The sequence below is a fragment of the Astatotilapia calliptera genome, chromosome 23 (assembly GCF_900246225.1).
Source record: "Astatotilapia calliptera chromosome 23, fAstCal1.2, whole genome shotgun sequence".
Lineage (NCBI taxonomy): Eukaryota > Metazoa > Chordata > Actinopteri > Cichliformes > Cichlidae > Astatotilapia > Astatotilapia calliptera.
The window spans coordinates 9282859-9297678 of record NC_039323.1 but is presented as its reverse complement, the minus strand read 5'-3'; the positions used below and the strand labels follow the sequence as shown (position 1 = coordinate 9297678).

General features: G+C 39.9%; 1 protein-coding gene across 8 annotated transcripts in view; it reads right to left on the bottom strand.

The window, feature by feature from the left end:
- Positions 1-14820, bottom strand: part of LOC113015795 (AP-1 complex subunit sigma-2) — a 31448-nt gene that overhangs the window by 4825 nt on the left and 11803 nt on the right. Inside the window, exons 5-7 of one of the 8 annotated variants that reach the window (XM_026158092.1) lie at positions 14054-14084; positions 5172-5234; positions 1772-2442 (exon numbers count right to left, since the gene is read on the bottom strand). The exons of 2 other annotated variants lie outside the window; for them this stretch is intronic. In XM_026158092.1, coding sequence (XP_026013877.1) covers positions 5182-5234; positions 14054-14084 — 84 coding nt within the window. In that variant the 3' untranslated portion in view covers positions 1772-2442; positions 5172-5181. Of the gene's footprint in view, positions 1-1771; positions 2443-5171; positions 5235-9963; positions 11065-14053; positions 14085-14820 lie in introns of those variants that run through there. 5 more of the 8 variants (XM_026158093.1, XM_026158098.1, XM_026158091.1 and 2 more) reach the window with 5 other exon arrangements.

The following is a 14820-nucleotide window of genomic DNA, read 5'->3' as shown; positions in this document are numbered from 1 at the left end:
CCTTGAAAAACTTTTTTTAATATTTATTTAAATAGGAAATAATCATGATCTGTGAATATTTTTTAAAATAACTCTGCTTATTAAGAGACAGACACTTAAAAACTATTAAAACGTCTACTGTGCGCTTCAGTGTGAACACTGGTTTGATTTTCACGCTCATAAGAACGTTTTACAAGATCACAGAAAAAAGAAAAACCTAAAAATCAAACAGATACGTATGATGTGAGAGTGAGAAGATACAAGCAAAACAGATGAGATACAGAAATGGGTGAACATGACTTCTATTGCATTCACTTCCCACAAACATGACCTGTGAGTCAAAACAAGTTAAAAACATGAAAAAACTGGATGAACCCCTCATGGATGTAATACTGACTCAGGTATGAGTGGTGAGCGTGGAGTCTGTGTTTAATTAAAGCTCAGGTTTGTATTTTGTGATCTGGACTTCAAGAATTTTGAAATTCTCTGTGTTTATAATTAAATACTTTTAAAAGTACTGAACTGTATTTTTAAAACACAGTCAGCACCTGTACTACTTGTTTGCCCAAAGACCAAGTAGAAACAGCACAAATGAACAAAAAAATGAAAGAAACATTTTGTGAAGAACATCTATCATAAAAAACTGATATAATCTCTTATTTGACATAAATCTAAATCAGTCTTGTATGCCATCATGATTAACAAGGTCAACTTAATGCGTTTTTTCCAGAAAGTGATGCAGCTATGAAGCGGAAGAAGTTATTTACTAAGTGGAACTGCTATTTAGAGTGGACCTATTATTTTCTGTTACACAATTTTCATAAACAGTTTGACTCAAAGCTGTCACAACGCCAGATTTTCAGTGGATGACTACGGCAGCCAAAAGTAAATTAAATGCGAGACGCTGTTTGTTGGACCTGACTTGTTCAAAATATCCTGAAGCTAGCTTTAGCTCAAAACACAAAGCAGAGGAGCGGAGGAAACAAACTGGAATTAAAAGAAAGAAACACTGTCTCTAGTGTTTCTTTTAACAACCACAGAGGTATAAAAGAGCAGTGACATCACCGATTGGTTGTGGAAGTCTCTCGAGATGAACGCTCTTGCCGTCACATCTTCTTTTTGAAACTGGTTGCAATGAGCAAGGCGTGGCTCTGACTAGGGCTGTTCAATATAACAATATATATCAGATGACGATATAAAAACGTCTATCGTTTCATTTTACGCTATCGTTTGTTTTGTGCTGTTGCAAAATAAACTGTTTAGGGCAATATTTTTTCATCGTTTTGATGGTCACTGTAGTGGCTATATTAATTTCCTAAAGTTCTCTCTTTCTCTTATATTTAATATAACCACACTACCAAAGGACAAGCGCCTGTTTTTATGCGTTGTCGTTAGCAACAACGATGGCAACACCATCACGTGTCCGCTTGTTTATTTTCTACATAAACCTTTCACAATAAAGCTCAAGATCCTGTTGAGACTTTTCAAAATAAACTGAATCACGTGAAAGAGTATGCAGAGTATTTACCGATGAGAAGCAAAAAAGGAGCCGTCAGGTGCTAAAAAATAAACCTTAGACTCAAACATTAGAACAGGCTTTTCCCCGCAGCACGCCGTGTAATAAATTCTCACAAAGAAAACGGCGGCAGTTACAACCTATGTCTAAAAATGTGTCATTTAATGCATCGGTAAAAAACTCGACTCCAGATACACGACGCCCAGCTGGAAACACTTCAGCTACCCGAGATTCACAGAATTTACAGAAAATGTAAAATTTTTGTGATTTATATCGTTATCGGACGATAGATGTTTTATATCGGGATATCAGATTTTGGTCATATCTGACTGTGAAACCACAAACCAACATGTATACTTGGGTTACCTCCTTTCTGAGAGTTGGAATGACCAAAATTTGCAAAACAGACTCTTAAGTTTTATTCAGTGTGACCCAGAAAAGCGTTTAATCTAAGAGTTTTCATGCAGACTCCTGCAGTATAATAGGTCCACTTTAAATTATTGTTAATATTTTATTTTTGGGTCATGATGGCACTTAATTTGCTGCTTTACAACAATAACAAGGAAACTGTTGAAATGATACAAAGAGTTCAGTGGAGCAATGACAGGCATGTGACAATGCATCACCGCAAAATATCAAATGGATCGATAACAATATTGATTACGTTTTCACGCCCCATAAACAGGATACAGATCTCTTTGTGTAAATGCTTCCATTCATGGTTGTTTTAAATTTGAATTTGATAATATTGTATCATGACTGTCATGTATGAAAATGAATGAAAACTGAAAATACTGTTACACCCCCAAACCAATGACAATGTCAGGTGCCACGTGCAGAAAGGAAGGTGCCAGGCACTGAGGAGCTCAGCATGCAAGGTGGATAGCAGCAGCAGCAGCGGTGGCAGCCAATCAGTACACAGGCACATTAAAGTACTCATGACGGGGCTGGAGGAGAGAAATGCACACAGCTTAGTAAACAAAGGCAATACTGCTTCCAACAGCCACTTCATTCATAACGTGCAGGAGACAGAGCAGCAGGCAGGACAAAAGACTCTCACCATTGTTTCCTCTTTTCCTCTCAAAGGAAAGTTTGGCAAATGTTTGCTTTCTGGCTTAGCTTAAAAGCTGGTAATACATAAGTGTGGCTAATTCTAGAAAAAACGTACCCATTTTCCGTCTTACCTTATTAAAGAAAAAACTCCCAAAGGTGAAACAATCATTTTCAGCGTGAAAGTACAAACACTGTCTAACTTATTAAACGTTATCTCACAGCAGGTACAACATAGCTGTAATCATACAAGTCGCAGTAGTGGACAGCGTCACTGAAATGTTAACATATGAAAGTAGAATAAAGACAGATTAGTGATGAGTTCACTCCAAACACGAAGCAAAGTTTTTACATATCAAGTCAACATGAAGAGGTGAATTAATGCAGGCAAAGTGATAAGATGCGTTTAAAACTTGCATCCACATGAGGTTATTTAAAGTTTTGCAAAAAAATTCACTTCACACTGTGTTGCAAAACCTCATCAGCTGTGATGCTCTGAACGTCACCAATTGAGCTTACTGACGCATGTCAGGGGAGATCGAATTGCATGGCTCAACGTCACTTTTACATCCATGGAAAAAAAAGGAGACAGAGTTGGAGAAAAACAAAACTGTAGGAGTTCATGATATGTTCTGAAAATAGATAAGTGTAACTTGATTCCAGCTATTGAGTGTACGCCTCCTCTTCTTGTAGGCTGCTAGCGGCGAACATTTGTGTTTTTTCAATGCACCCGTATTTGTATGAGTAACTCAAGGTGAGACGTTGCTTCATGTCTGGCGTGAACGCACCAAAGGACAGACCTCAGTTTCCAGTGTAAACATGTAATTTAAGAGTTAAACGACTGGTTACTGTGAAAAGGAGTCGATGAACGAGACCAGGAAGACCGTCGAGACCAGGAAGACCGTCTAAACCAGCACGAACTATGCTACACACAGACAACGATCAGTCACAACATTAAAAGCCACCGAAACAGCTCTGACTCATCAAGACTTTCTCCTGAGGTATCAGACACCAAGACGTTCACAGCACATTCTTTATATGTTGGAAGTTTTGAGGTGGACCTTCATATATTTAATGTGTTTTATCAACTCATCTTGGAGATTGAAATCTTTGGAATGTATAAGTCTAATCGGGATCTTGGACTTTGGTTCTTTAAAATCTTCCTGTACTTGTTCTTCACTATGACAGGACCCATTATCTTGCAGAAATAAGTGACCGCCATCAGGGAACATCTCTGTCATAGAGGGGTGTATGTGGTTTGCAACAGCATTCCAGTAAAAGTCAAAATGTTTCCCAATGTTTCCCAGCAGAACATAACACAGATCACTGTGCTGCTCCCACAGGGCTGCCTTCTTCCCATATTGTGTCCAGGTGCCATCTTTCTGCAGGTAAACAGTGCAGTCCAGGCCTCTTCCTTCCATGGCGCCACGGTTCAGCTGTTCCACTCATGTGTGAGTTGTAGGAGATTTTAGCAGTTCAGCAAGACTAAATTAGATCATGGTTCCTGTGCACTAGCAAAGCCCCTCTAGAAACATGTCTTGCTACTCATAGGCATCTTGGATCCTTTTCATTGATTTATTTTAAAGCTTTATCTAAATTAACATTATTTTCAATAGACGCAGCATGAACAGAATCACCGGTCAGGTCCGGTAAAAAAAAAAATGCTTAAAATGTTTGCTGACTTCACACCAAAATGAGGTTTTGAAAATTCAAGATTTTTTGAGTCCCATGTCTTTCTCTTAAATTCTTCCTGTCACTGATCATCCTTCCCTGGACCACTTTTAGTAGGTACTGACAGCTGTGTACTACAAACAAATTATTAGAGAATTCTGTAATAACAAAGATGGCTCCAAAGAGCCAATCAACTGCTGAAATGGGAATCATCTTATTGTGCTACATATTAGAGGTTCACAGCTGTTTCAACTGTATAGCTGCAAGTATGTTTCTCTACTCTTTATCGTATTAAAGATGTGGATAAGAGTGGGAGCAATTTGACTATTCCTCAAATGTGGCCCCCGCTCTGATATGACTGTGTGGTTATAGTAGAATAACTTTACCTGGCAGAGTTTGGACCTCGTTTTCTCCTATTTTTCCAAACTTTCTGATGGTAGCAGTCATCCATGGCTTTAAACGTTTCTCCTATTCGCACAGTAGACTGCACTGCACGCCATGCATTGGACCAGTAGTGCTTTTCTTCTGTCTTTGTTGTTTAGTGGTTGACAAACAGCATCTACTTGATAAAGTGACACCTTTGGGGTCAGTAGTGCATTATGTCTTGATGCATGCTCAATCATCCAGGTAAGTAAATCCTCCAAAGTTGATTCTGTTCATCTGAACGTAGCGTTTTCAGTGGGAGAAACGTTTCGTCACTCATCTAAGTGACTTCTTCAGTCTCAGCTGACTGCAGGTTTTCCCAACCTTATAAACAGTACCTTTGCATAATGACTGAAACCAGACCACTGAAGGAACAATGGGCTTGGAGCCTCTGTGATGAGATAATTAGTGTCACTCACCTCACTGTCAGTGGTTTTAATGTTGTGGCTGATTAGTTCACACAGTTAAAACACTGAGACACGAGGGCTCTAGCGGTACACACAGCCTAAATCCACAGACACGACGCATTCACCTTAGCAGGGCTAATTCTGGAAAAGACCAGAAGACTCAGAGGCCATATTTGGAACCACCATACCTGTGAGGCAAACATTTTTACAAGGACAAAGTAAGTATGATACACCGTCGTCACGACTCTCAGCAACCTACAATGCGGGAACTACACATCTACAGACTCTGCTGAGGGAGTAGGAGATTAACCGTGCACCACCACAATAACTGTGCCCTCTTTGTGGCGATGGCTCTGCTCAATTTATCTCTGATGTCTCCCATGCAGGGCTGGAAACCTTCTGAGGCATCATTATTCCAAAAGAAGATCTCCTTCCTGGCACCAAAGTAATGGCCAGCTCCTGAGAAATATTTCATTAAAGGCTTATTGAAATCGCTTCAACCAAATCCCCTGTGGTATGTTTTCCATGTAATTACTGCACTATGCACTTACTAATGCCTAAAGGCACAAGGACCTAACTCAGAATGAGCCCAGCTCCTCCCGCATCACTTTTACCTGCAGTTTTTAGTATCCACAAACTTAATATAAGTTTAAATTTAAGGAAAATTAAAATGAAACATTCTTGCCCCTAAAGTAATTAAAATGGAGCCTGATTTGTCTGTTTGTTTATCATCTGATGTTCCACTGTTACCCTGTGGTGTTAAAGCTTCCTGCTGAGTAGCCTGATTACTGAATTACACTGTCAAGAAATTTGTGAACTAAACAGTTTCTCAATCACCAGGAGCGCTTTTAATTTGATGTGATTGCTCTCCTGAATTTAAAATAACTAAAAAAAACAAGAGGCATCAGAATAGTGACTAATTATCAAGCGCTGGTTTTCATGCTGGTGACATTCTTGATTCTCACTGTGAAAAGACCAAAACCATCGATGAACTGGTCTGACTCATTCCTCTGTCTCTCAGAGCTCCACTGTGTGACACATTCCTTCATGATCCCAAATAATCATCCTGTCGTTAACTTTAAGGTAATCCAACAAACACCATTACGCTGCTGGAAACAGTTTGTACCACACCACGTGTATTATTCTACACCCAAAGTACAGTGGAACCCCAACTTACGAAATTAATTCGTTCCCGAGGGTCTTTCGTAAGTCGAAGCACCCATCGCGCCTTTTGAGTGAACGATAGGTTATAGGCTAATTGCTAACTGCAACAACAATACGTCGCTCAACTGGAAAAGCGAAGCGCAAGTACGAAAGCCAAAGGGGTTGTCACATGATTCGGAGGGCATTGTGGGCATTGTAGGCATTCTGGGCTCAGCCAATCAGAGCCAGCGGATTTCGTTACGCGGGCATTTTGCCATAACACGGGCAGAAATATTGCAGTTAAGTGCCTTCGTAACTTGAATTTTTCGTTAAATGGGGTATTCGTAAGTCGGGGTTCCACTGTAGTCCTAAAAAATGCTAATATTTATAATAAGTGAGCAAAGTTTGATAGGAACTACAAATAATTATTTAAATGTTTAAATAATTATTAAAACATATTTATATTCATAAGATTTTTATTTTTTTAAGCACAGATGTGGTTGTTGTGACAGCTATCAACCACATCAGCAAACATGGAGAGAGCGTCACTTTGGTTTTGGTCTTTTCTTCTGGATTTGTAATTATAAAAAAAAAAAAAGCAATCTATCTGTCTCAATATATATTGGCAATTAATAAGAATGAATGAAAGTGAACAGTATTAGTACAAATGCTTATATAATAATTTTATAGCGTAAAAAGAAATCATGTACAACATCATAAATTTGAACAGTTTCATTCAGTGCTGTTAGAACAACAGCTGGTCTTCACACAGGCAGCATATTTGTTTCAATTTAAAATCCCAGAAAAAATTTAAATGACAAGAATTAATAGTTTTAATTTTCTGCAATAACGTTACAGTAATCAAAATTTACAATCAGAATCGACCAAAGCAAAAGTAGGAAGGTTCGGATTATGCTGCCTGGTAGTCTACTCAGACATGTCTAAACATTCAAAACTGACTTGGTGCCTGTTATGACCCTCATGTTGTGTCACGTACGAGGTGCGATCAAAATGAAAACCTTACCTGACCTCAAATTTGTCCAATCTCCTTTCATGATCATCAAGTTTTGCACCTCTGGACAACTTCCATTATTTCTGTGTTTGGATTGCTCAGCGGCAGCAATTCACCTCTGCAGGCACCGCTCCGATGGATCTAAGGTCTTGACCAAAGTGTCAAAAAGGTGACCAAATCTGGCAGTAATAGACCTTTTCCACTGGTATTGACTCAGCTCAACTCAACTTGGTTTCTGTTGTTTTCCATTAAAACTGAGTACCACCAAATTGTGTAGGGTTGTTATAGCAATGCGGTCAAAAGTCCTGTGATGCCTGTGAGGCCATGAATGCCACAACTAGGGCTGCCACGATTAGTCGACTAGTCACGATTACGTCGACTATTAAAATTGTCGATGCGTTGTTTGAAGCTTTGTAAGATCACAAAAGCTGCAGGAATAAGTAGTAGGATTTAAGAGTGTAATAACGAACTGAAACAGAAGATGGCAGCACTGCATGTACAAGGATGCCAGCTGCTGTTAAACCCCGAAGAAGAAGAAACTGTGTCCCAGAATTCATAGCGCGGCCCTGCTCAGTTTCCAACAACGGCAGCTAGTTAGTTTTAATATTACTCTTATTATTCTTTCTGGGTCACAAAATAAACGTTTAACATATTTTCAGGCGAGAATGTAGCTGTGTAAACTTCAAATATCTGCTCAGTTTATCAAGACACCACATATTTTCAAAAGCACTCCGACTTTTTCGGAGACGTCTGTTACCCACTAGCTCGATAGTTAGCCGGGATTCAAGGCTCACTAGAGCCGCTGAGAACACCGGACTCCCGGCAAATCGTTTTCAAACCCACTGCTGTCTTTTGCTACTCAGGTTAAACATGATATACAGTGGGGCAAAAAAGTATTTAGTCAGCCACCGATTGTGCAAGTTCCCCCACCTAAAATGATGACAGAGGTCAGTAATTTGCACCAGAGGTACACTTCAACTGTGAGAGACAGAATGTGAAAAAAAAAATCCATGAATTCACATGGTAGGATTTGTAAAGAATTTATTCGTAAATCAGGGTGGAAAATAAGTATTTGGTCACCTCAAACAAGGAAAATCTCTGGCTCTCACAGACCTGTAACGTCTTCTGTAAGAAGCTTTTCTGTCCCCCACTCGTTACCTGTATGAATGGCACCTGTTTGAACTCACCATCTGTATAAAAGACACCTGTCCACAGCCTCAAACAGTCAGACTCCAAACTCCGCCATCGCCAAGACCAAAGAGCTTTCGAAGGACACCAGGAAAAGTATTGTAGACCTGCACCAGACTGGGAAGAGTGAATCTACAATAGGCAAGCAGCTTGGTGTGAAAAAATCAACTGTGGGAGCAATCATCAGAAAATGGAAGACATACAAGACCACTGATAATCTCCCTCGATCTGGGGCTCCACGCAAGATCTCATCCCGTGGGGTCAAAATGATCATGAGAACGGTGAGCAAAGATCCCAGAACCACACGGGGGGACCTGGTGAATGACCTGCAGAGAGCTGGGACCAAAGTAACAAAGGTCACCATCAGTAACACACTACAACGGCAGGGAATCAAATCCCGCAGTGCCAGACGTGTCCCGCTGCTGAAGCCAGTGCATGTCCAGGCCCGTCTGAAGTTTGCCAGAGAGCACATGGATGATACAGCAGAGGATTGGGAGAATGTCATGTGGTCAGATGAAACCAAAGTAGAACTTTTTGGTATAAACTCAACTCATCGTGTTTGGAGGAAGAAGAATACTGAGTTGCATCCCAAGAACACCATACCTACTGTGAAGCATGGGGGTGGAAACATCATGCTATGGGGCTGTTTTTCTGCCAAGGGGACAGGACGACTGATCCGTGTTAAGGACAGAATGAATGGGGCCATGTATTGTGAGATTTTGAGCCAAAACCTCCTTCCATCAGTGAGAACTTTGAAGATGAAACGAGGCTGGGTCTTCCAACATGACAATGATCCAAAACACACCGCCCGGGCAACAAAGGAGTGGCTCCGTAAGAAGCATTTGAAAGTCCTGGAGTGGCCTAGCCAGTCTCCAGACCTCAACCCCATAGAAAATCTGTGGCGGGAGTTGAAAGTCCGTGTTGCTCGGCGACAGCCCCAAAACATCACTGCTCTCGAGAAGATCTGCATGGAGGAATGGGCCAAAATACCAGCTACTGTGTGTGCAAACCTGGTGAAGACCTATAGTAAACGTTTGACCTCTGTTATTGCCAACAAAGGTTATGTTACAAAGTATTGAGTTGTATTTTTGTTATTGACCAAATACTTATTTTCCACCCTGATTTACGAATAAATTCTTTACAAATCCTACCATGTGGATTCATGGATTTTTTTTTTTCCCATTCTGTCTCTCACAGTTGAAGTGTACCTCTGGTGCAAATTACTGACCTCTGTCATCATTTTAGGTGGGGGAACTTGCACAATCGGTGGCTGACTAAATATTTTTTTGCCCCACTGTATAAGTCACTTAGATAACTTAAAAATGTTATTGTTTGGATTTTTTCAGTATTTTATTTGTTCCTGAGTAAATCGGTTTGGCTGAGATTAAAGTTATAGTTTTTACACAGCTGAATAAACGTCAAGCAGACAACTGATTATCAGAAGTGTGAGATGCTCGAGAATATACTCCGGTGTCCTGTTATATTTTAGATAGCAAGCTGTAAGCTAATGATAGTTATATAAGAGCAGATGCATGCTGGTGCAATAAGCTGTACGTTGTTCGTCCAATGGATGCATGATCTGATTAGTCGACTATCAAAATAATCGTTTGTGGCAGCCCTAGCCACAACAAAGGAGGACATCTGCTACACGGTGTATGGCTTTTTGGCAGACTCGGGGATGAGGGTATTATTTTTCGTGAAGCCAATTTATCTTTGCTAGGGGATGTTTTTGTTTTTTTAAATAATGGTGGTTTTGATTTTCATGATAGAGACTCATGACTCATTGAGTGACGTCAATCTGTGCCATGCAGTCTGTTGGCATTATATTTTCAGACTGCCTCAGATCATTTGGACCCCTGGCCGAGTAGGTACTAAAAAAAGTGCCCGGTACCAGGTACTACAACTCAGTGGAAATCCCTAAAAACTGAGTCGAGCCGTGCCGAACCAACTCAAGTAGGTATTAGTGGAAAAGAGCTGTTAGTGTGGTTGATAAGCAGTGTGTGGGTTGGTATGTCTCTGTGAGTGAGGGCACGATGGCACATGCTACAGTTCCGGTGGTTTATACATAATCTCCTGCCTTATAGTAGAATCAGCAACAACAGACAAATCTATTACGTGTACCACCTAATGAGACAATTAACAGCCGAACTAGGAACTTAAACCTGTTTTTGTTTTCGTGCAAAGTCATCAAACTTTGTACTGAATGAATTAACCTTGCACAAATGTAAAAATACAATGAGCATGCACCTTAGGAATTTGGTTTGACGTAGGAGTTGCTCTTTGCGTAATGTTAGGTTAGGTTGTGTAACTGCAGAACACACATGCAAACGGTCCAAATGAGTCACACAGGCGCTGGGTGTGGTCCAGAGGTGCAGAGGAAGATGATTTTTTTTTACATTGAAACAAATCAAATTTAAAAGAGGCAAAGGTTTCTTCTTTGTATGGGCAGAGTCGGACTACCCTTTGATCGCAGCCTGTATCTAGACTCAGAGTTATGAGACAGTCACACTGACAGGCGTACATGCAGTTGACGGCACGCAGAACTGGAAACCCATGCTGACTGACTGACTGTACCAGTCTAGTACTTATCAATACTCTGGATGGAGGCATGGACGGACTCTAGTTCTTTATAAGATCTCCTCATTTGGCAAACTTCCCCAGTCTTCACTCTGGCTCTATAAATACAGAATTGAGCCAGTCAGAGACCTCATTCCCTTTCTCCTACTCAGATTTGGCTTCGTCCCCTTCAGATTTTGAACTCACTTCCTCCTAAGTGAGAAAATCAGCTAAATCATTTTAAAGATCTACCTACTTTATACACTTACAGGAAAAAGCCTTACTCTAAGCCTTTCAGTACAGTATGTTCTCCATCTGATGGTCCTGCTGTCGATAAATCAATGAACAGCTTTACGGTTTGTCCTCTGGGATAATGGGTTTGGCTGGGTGGTGGCAGCAGCCTCGCAACTAATGGCAAACAACCACATTCAGACTTCTAAATGCTTTCCAGCTTCACATCACTCACTTAGGTCCAATTTATATTCAGTTGTAACTTGAGTGAAATTTCAAACTTTTTTTTAATCTGTCGTATTTCCTGAATGTCTTCACAGACATTTCTATTTCTATCAAATATAAAGGATAGAACCATTTTTTTAGTCAATTCACTTCAATTAAACTGTAAAATAAATAAACAATTTTAATCGTTAATAGGAGCATTTATAAAATCTTTTTATTTATGCTTTACAAAAAGTAAGTGTTCCTCAGAAATTCTCCATGGTTCACATCACTTTTATCCATGTAGATGTTAATGGGCTGTCAGCCGTGGCCTGATTTCCTTTCCTAGAACTCATTAGCAGTGGCCTTTTGGAGCACTAACAGACTAAATGTTCGACAAACAAATCCAGGAAACCAATCAGTCTGCTGTCTAACTGACTGATTAGACTTACATTGTACCAGACATGCTCCAATGAAAGCCACTAGATCGAAACATTGAAGTGTTTCCTGACTTGGCCAGAACAAATTGGTAAAACTGAGAACAGTCCGCTCTTTTCTGAAGCTCTCCGTGGGTGTTACCTTTTGATCTTTATACATTCAATAAACAGTGGGAGCACACACACATGGTAATGGCATGAGCCGAAGGTCTGTCACCTTGGAGACTGTGCTTCACGTTGTTTTGTTCAGGATGTCCGTTTCTTCTTCACATGCTGATTTTTTTAATGTTTACTAAAAACTACTTGGTTAAATAAAGCACTATAAATTATTTATTTAGCTTTAGCTACTTAAACTTGGTTAGCATTCTGTCACACTAGAGTAAAGTAGGATGGCAACCTCGCAACTAGTTAAAAAAAAAAGAAAAAGAAAAAAATGATACCTCCATGGTTGCATCTTTGGAAATCAATTCCCACTAGTTGCAGTGACCTAGAGGCTGAGGAGGCAACACGTTCAGCCTCTGGGCGATCACTTTCAATCTTAAGCCAAATGCATAGGTCACCTGGTGCTCTAAACAATTATGGTCCAACTCAGACTGACTGCAACCACTCGCAGGCAGATTGGTGAAGGACTGCAAATAACTGCTGTCTGTATTATTAACGGAAACAGACTGCCAACATATTCAAATCATACTGAGACAATCAGCACTGATGAGTGCAACTCATCTTTGCAATTTAAAACTAATCAAGGCTTGATCAGTTTCAGGATAGGATCCTGGATGGCAGGCACAGGAAGTCATAATAGCAGCCCATTTTTCATTTTGATGTTCTGAATTGGTTTGATAGTTTGGAAGTGCTTTTTGTTTTTATTCTGATCAATGCATTTGTGTTAAAAAACTATAGCTATAATTTCAGGACCATGGACAGATGTACACATTTGACAGTTGTCTCAATGGTCAATGTGTTGGCTATTTTAGCATTTAATACAGAAAATGCTATTGTTGTCATATGCTGAAATAAATTCAACAGAAGCTGTAGTCTTTATAGATAGCTCTATTAAAAAGAGAAAAAACTGAATGCTTAAAATAATAATCAAAGTGCCATCTTGAAAAACATAACTTTTAAAATAGATTTACTGTACTGAAACTGCAAGAAATAAAACAAATGTGAATATAATATGCATAAGTCATGATATTATGCACAAACATGGCCTATTTTTGATGCTTTCTGGTTTCTCCCTGGCTTCTAGGACACTTTCTTTTTGCGCCCTGCAGTTCTTGTTGTCCAGGGTGAGTGGAGGTGCTTCTTGTTATTATTCCAAGGATGTGCAACAGCATTTCACTTATGGAATTTTAAGCCTGTAGTAAAGTATCCACTGACTTTGCCATACCAGATACCGCTGTTGTCATGCTCTTGTGTCTGGGTCACAAGTGCTTTTGTGTCTCTTTGCATGTCCCGTACACTTGCTGAAGTCAGAGCTCTTGGCACATTGGGTATGTCATATTGAAATGAACCGTGTTTTTGTTGTGGTTAGAAAACAGTGCAACGTTTGTAAATCACCGATAAAACTAACCACACCTATCAACGCTATTTTATTCCGTTTAGTAAAATCGCCCTTTTTACGTCAGACGCTGACAAAACAACATTAATTGTGCCCGGGATTGAGAGTGGGGTGAAAAACCAGCTGTGGAGCTGTGATCAGTGTGTACTGGTATCCTGCTGACAGCGCTTATGGTCAAAATGACCCTTGCTGCGATACTGTGGTTTTGATGCTATAATTACGCTCCCACTATATGAAATGCTAATCTAGAACAGAAGTGTCCTGTTTGTCACAGCAGTGAATACAATGAGGGTTTGTTTGAAGACTACAACCTGAGCACTGCCCACATCCAACCTTGAACCAGGCCTGTGCAGAAACTTTTATAAGTAACTTAGAAATGTAGGCTCTTCATTAAAAACTACTGAATGCTATTTTATTTTTAAGCAATTTTGTGTAACTATTCGTCACATTAAATGTTGCTGGTTAGGTTTACAGTGACATCAGAGACATTGGAGTTGATATAGGGTCAGTATGAGGCAGAAAACATATCAGCAACTTCAAAATTCAAAGTGTGCTGATGACACTTGAGACTTTGGTGTTGCTGGTATCTTTTTTTTCTGCTGGATTTAACATTGTGTTGGTGAATCTAAAGCTACAGATCTAACACTACAGAATAGGGATTTTTTAACAAAGTGTTACCTGCAAACAGGCGCATCTGAAAGTCTATATTCTGCAAATCACAACAGTAAAGAATAAACAAGCAAAGGGAGAAATGTGTCAGCAGAAATCAGGATTAAGATCAAGCAAACTAAAAGCAAGACACACAAAATATTTTCAAAAATATGGCTGCATGAATCATCTGAGGGCTGTATTCATGCAGCACTGAAAATTAAAGACAGAAATGATCATCAGGACTCCAATGTGAGAAAATGTGTAAAAAGAGAATAAACATATAGCACCAGCAGTGCCGAGCCTTCCCTCTACTTAAGGGAAGTGATGCAACATAGAAAGACACAAGAACTCAACATTGAACCTTCTGTAAAAATAATAAAGGGTAAAGAAAGTTCTAGTTGAAGTTGAGGGTAACGAGGTCCACGTTTCTTTGCGTGACTCTAAAACAGTGAGACTTATCTGAGTATTAGTTCTTGTGAATGCTTTAAAAACACTATAAATAACTCAAGTCGAGCATTATGAAAAGAGCTGAACAACTTCCTGGGTTGACTGGAGAGTGTAAAGTAAAATCAGCTGTCACTTTGAGGTAAACTCTAAGAAACATTTTTTACTTCTACTATATGAAATTTAACTATCCATCCATCCATTCGCTACCACTTATCCTTTTCAGGGTCGCTGGAGCCTATCCCAGCTGTCATAGGGCGAGAGGCGGGGTACACCCTGGACAGGTCGCCAGTCTGTCGCAGGGCTAACACACAGGGACAGACAACCATTCGCACTCACATTCACACCTA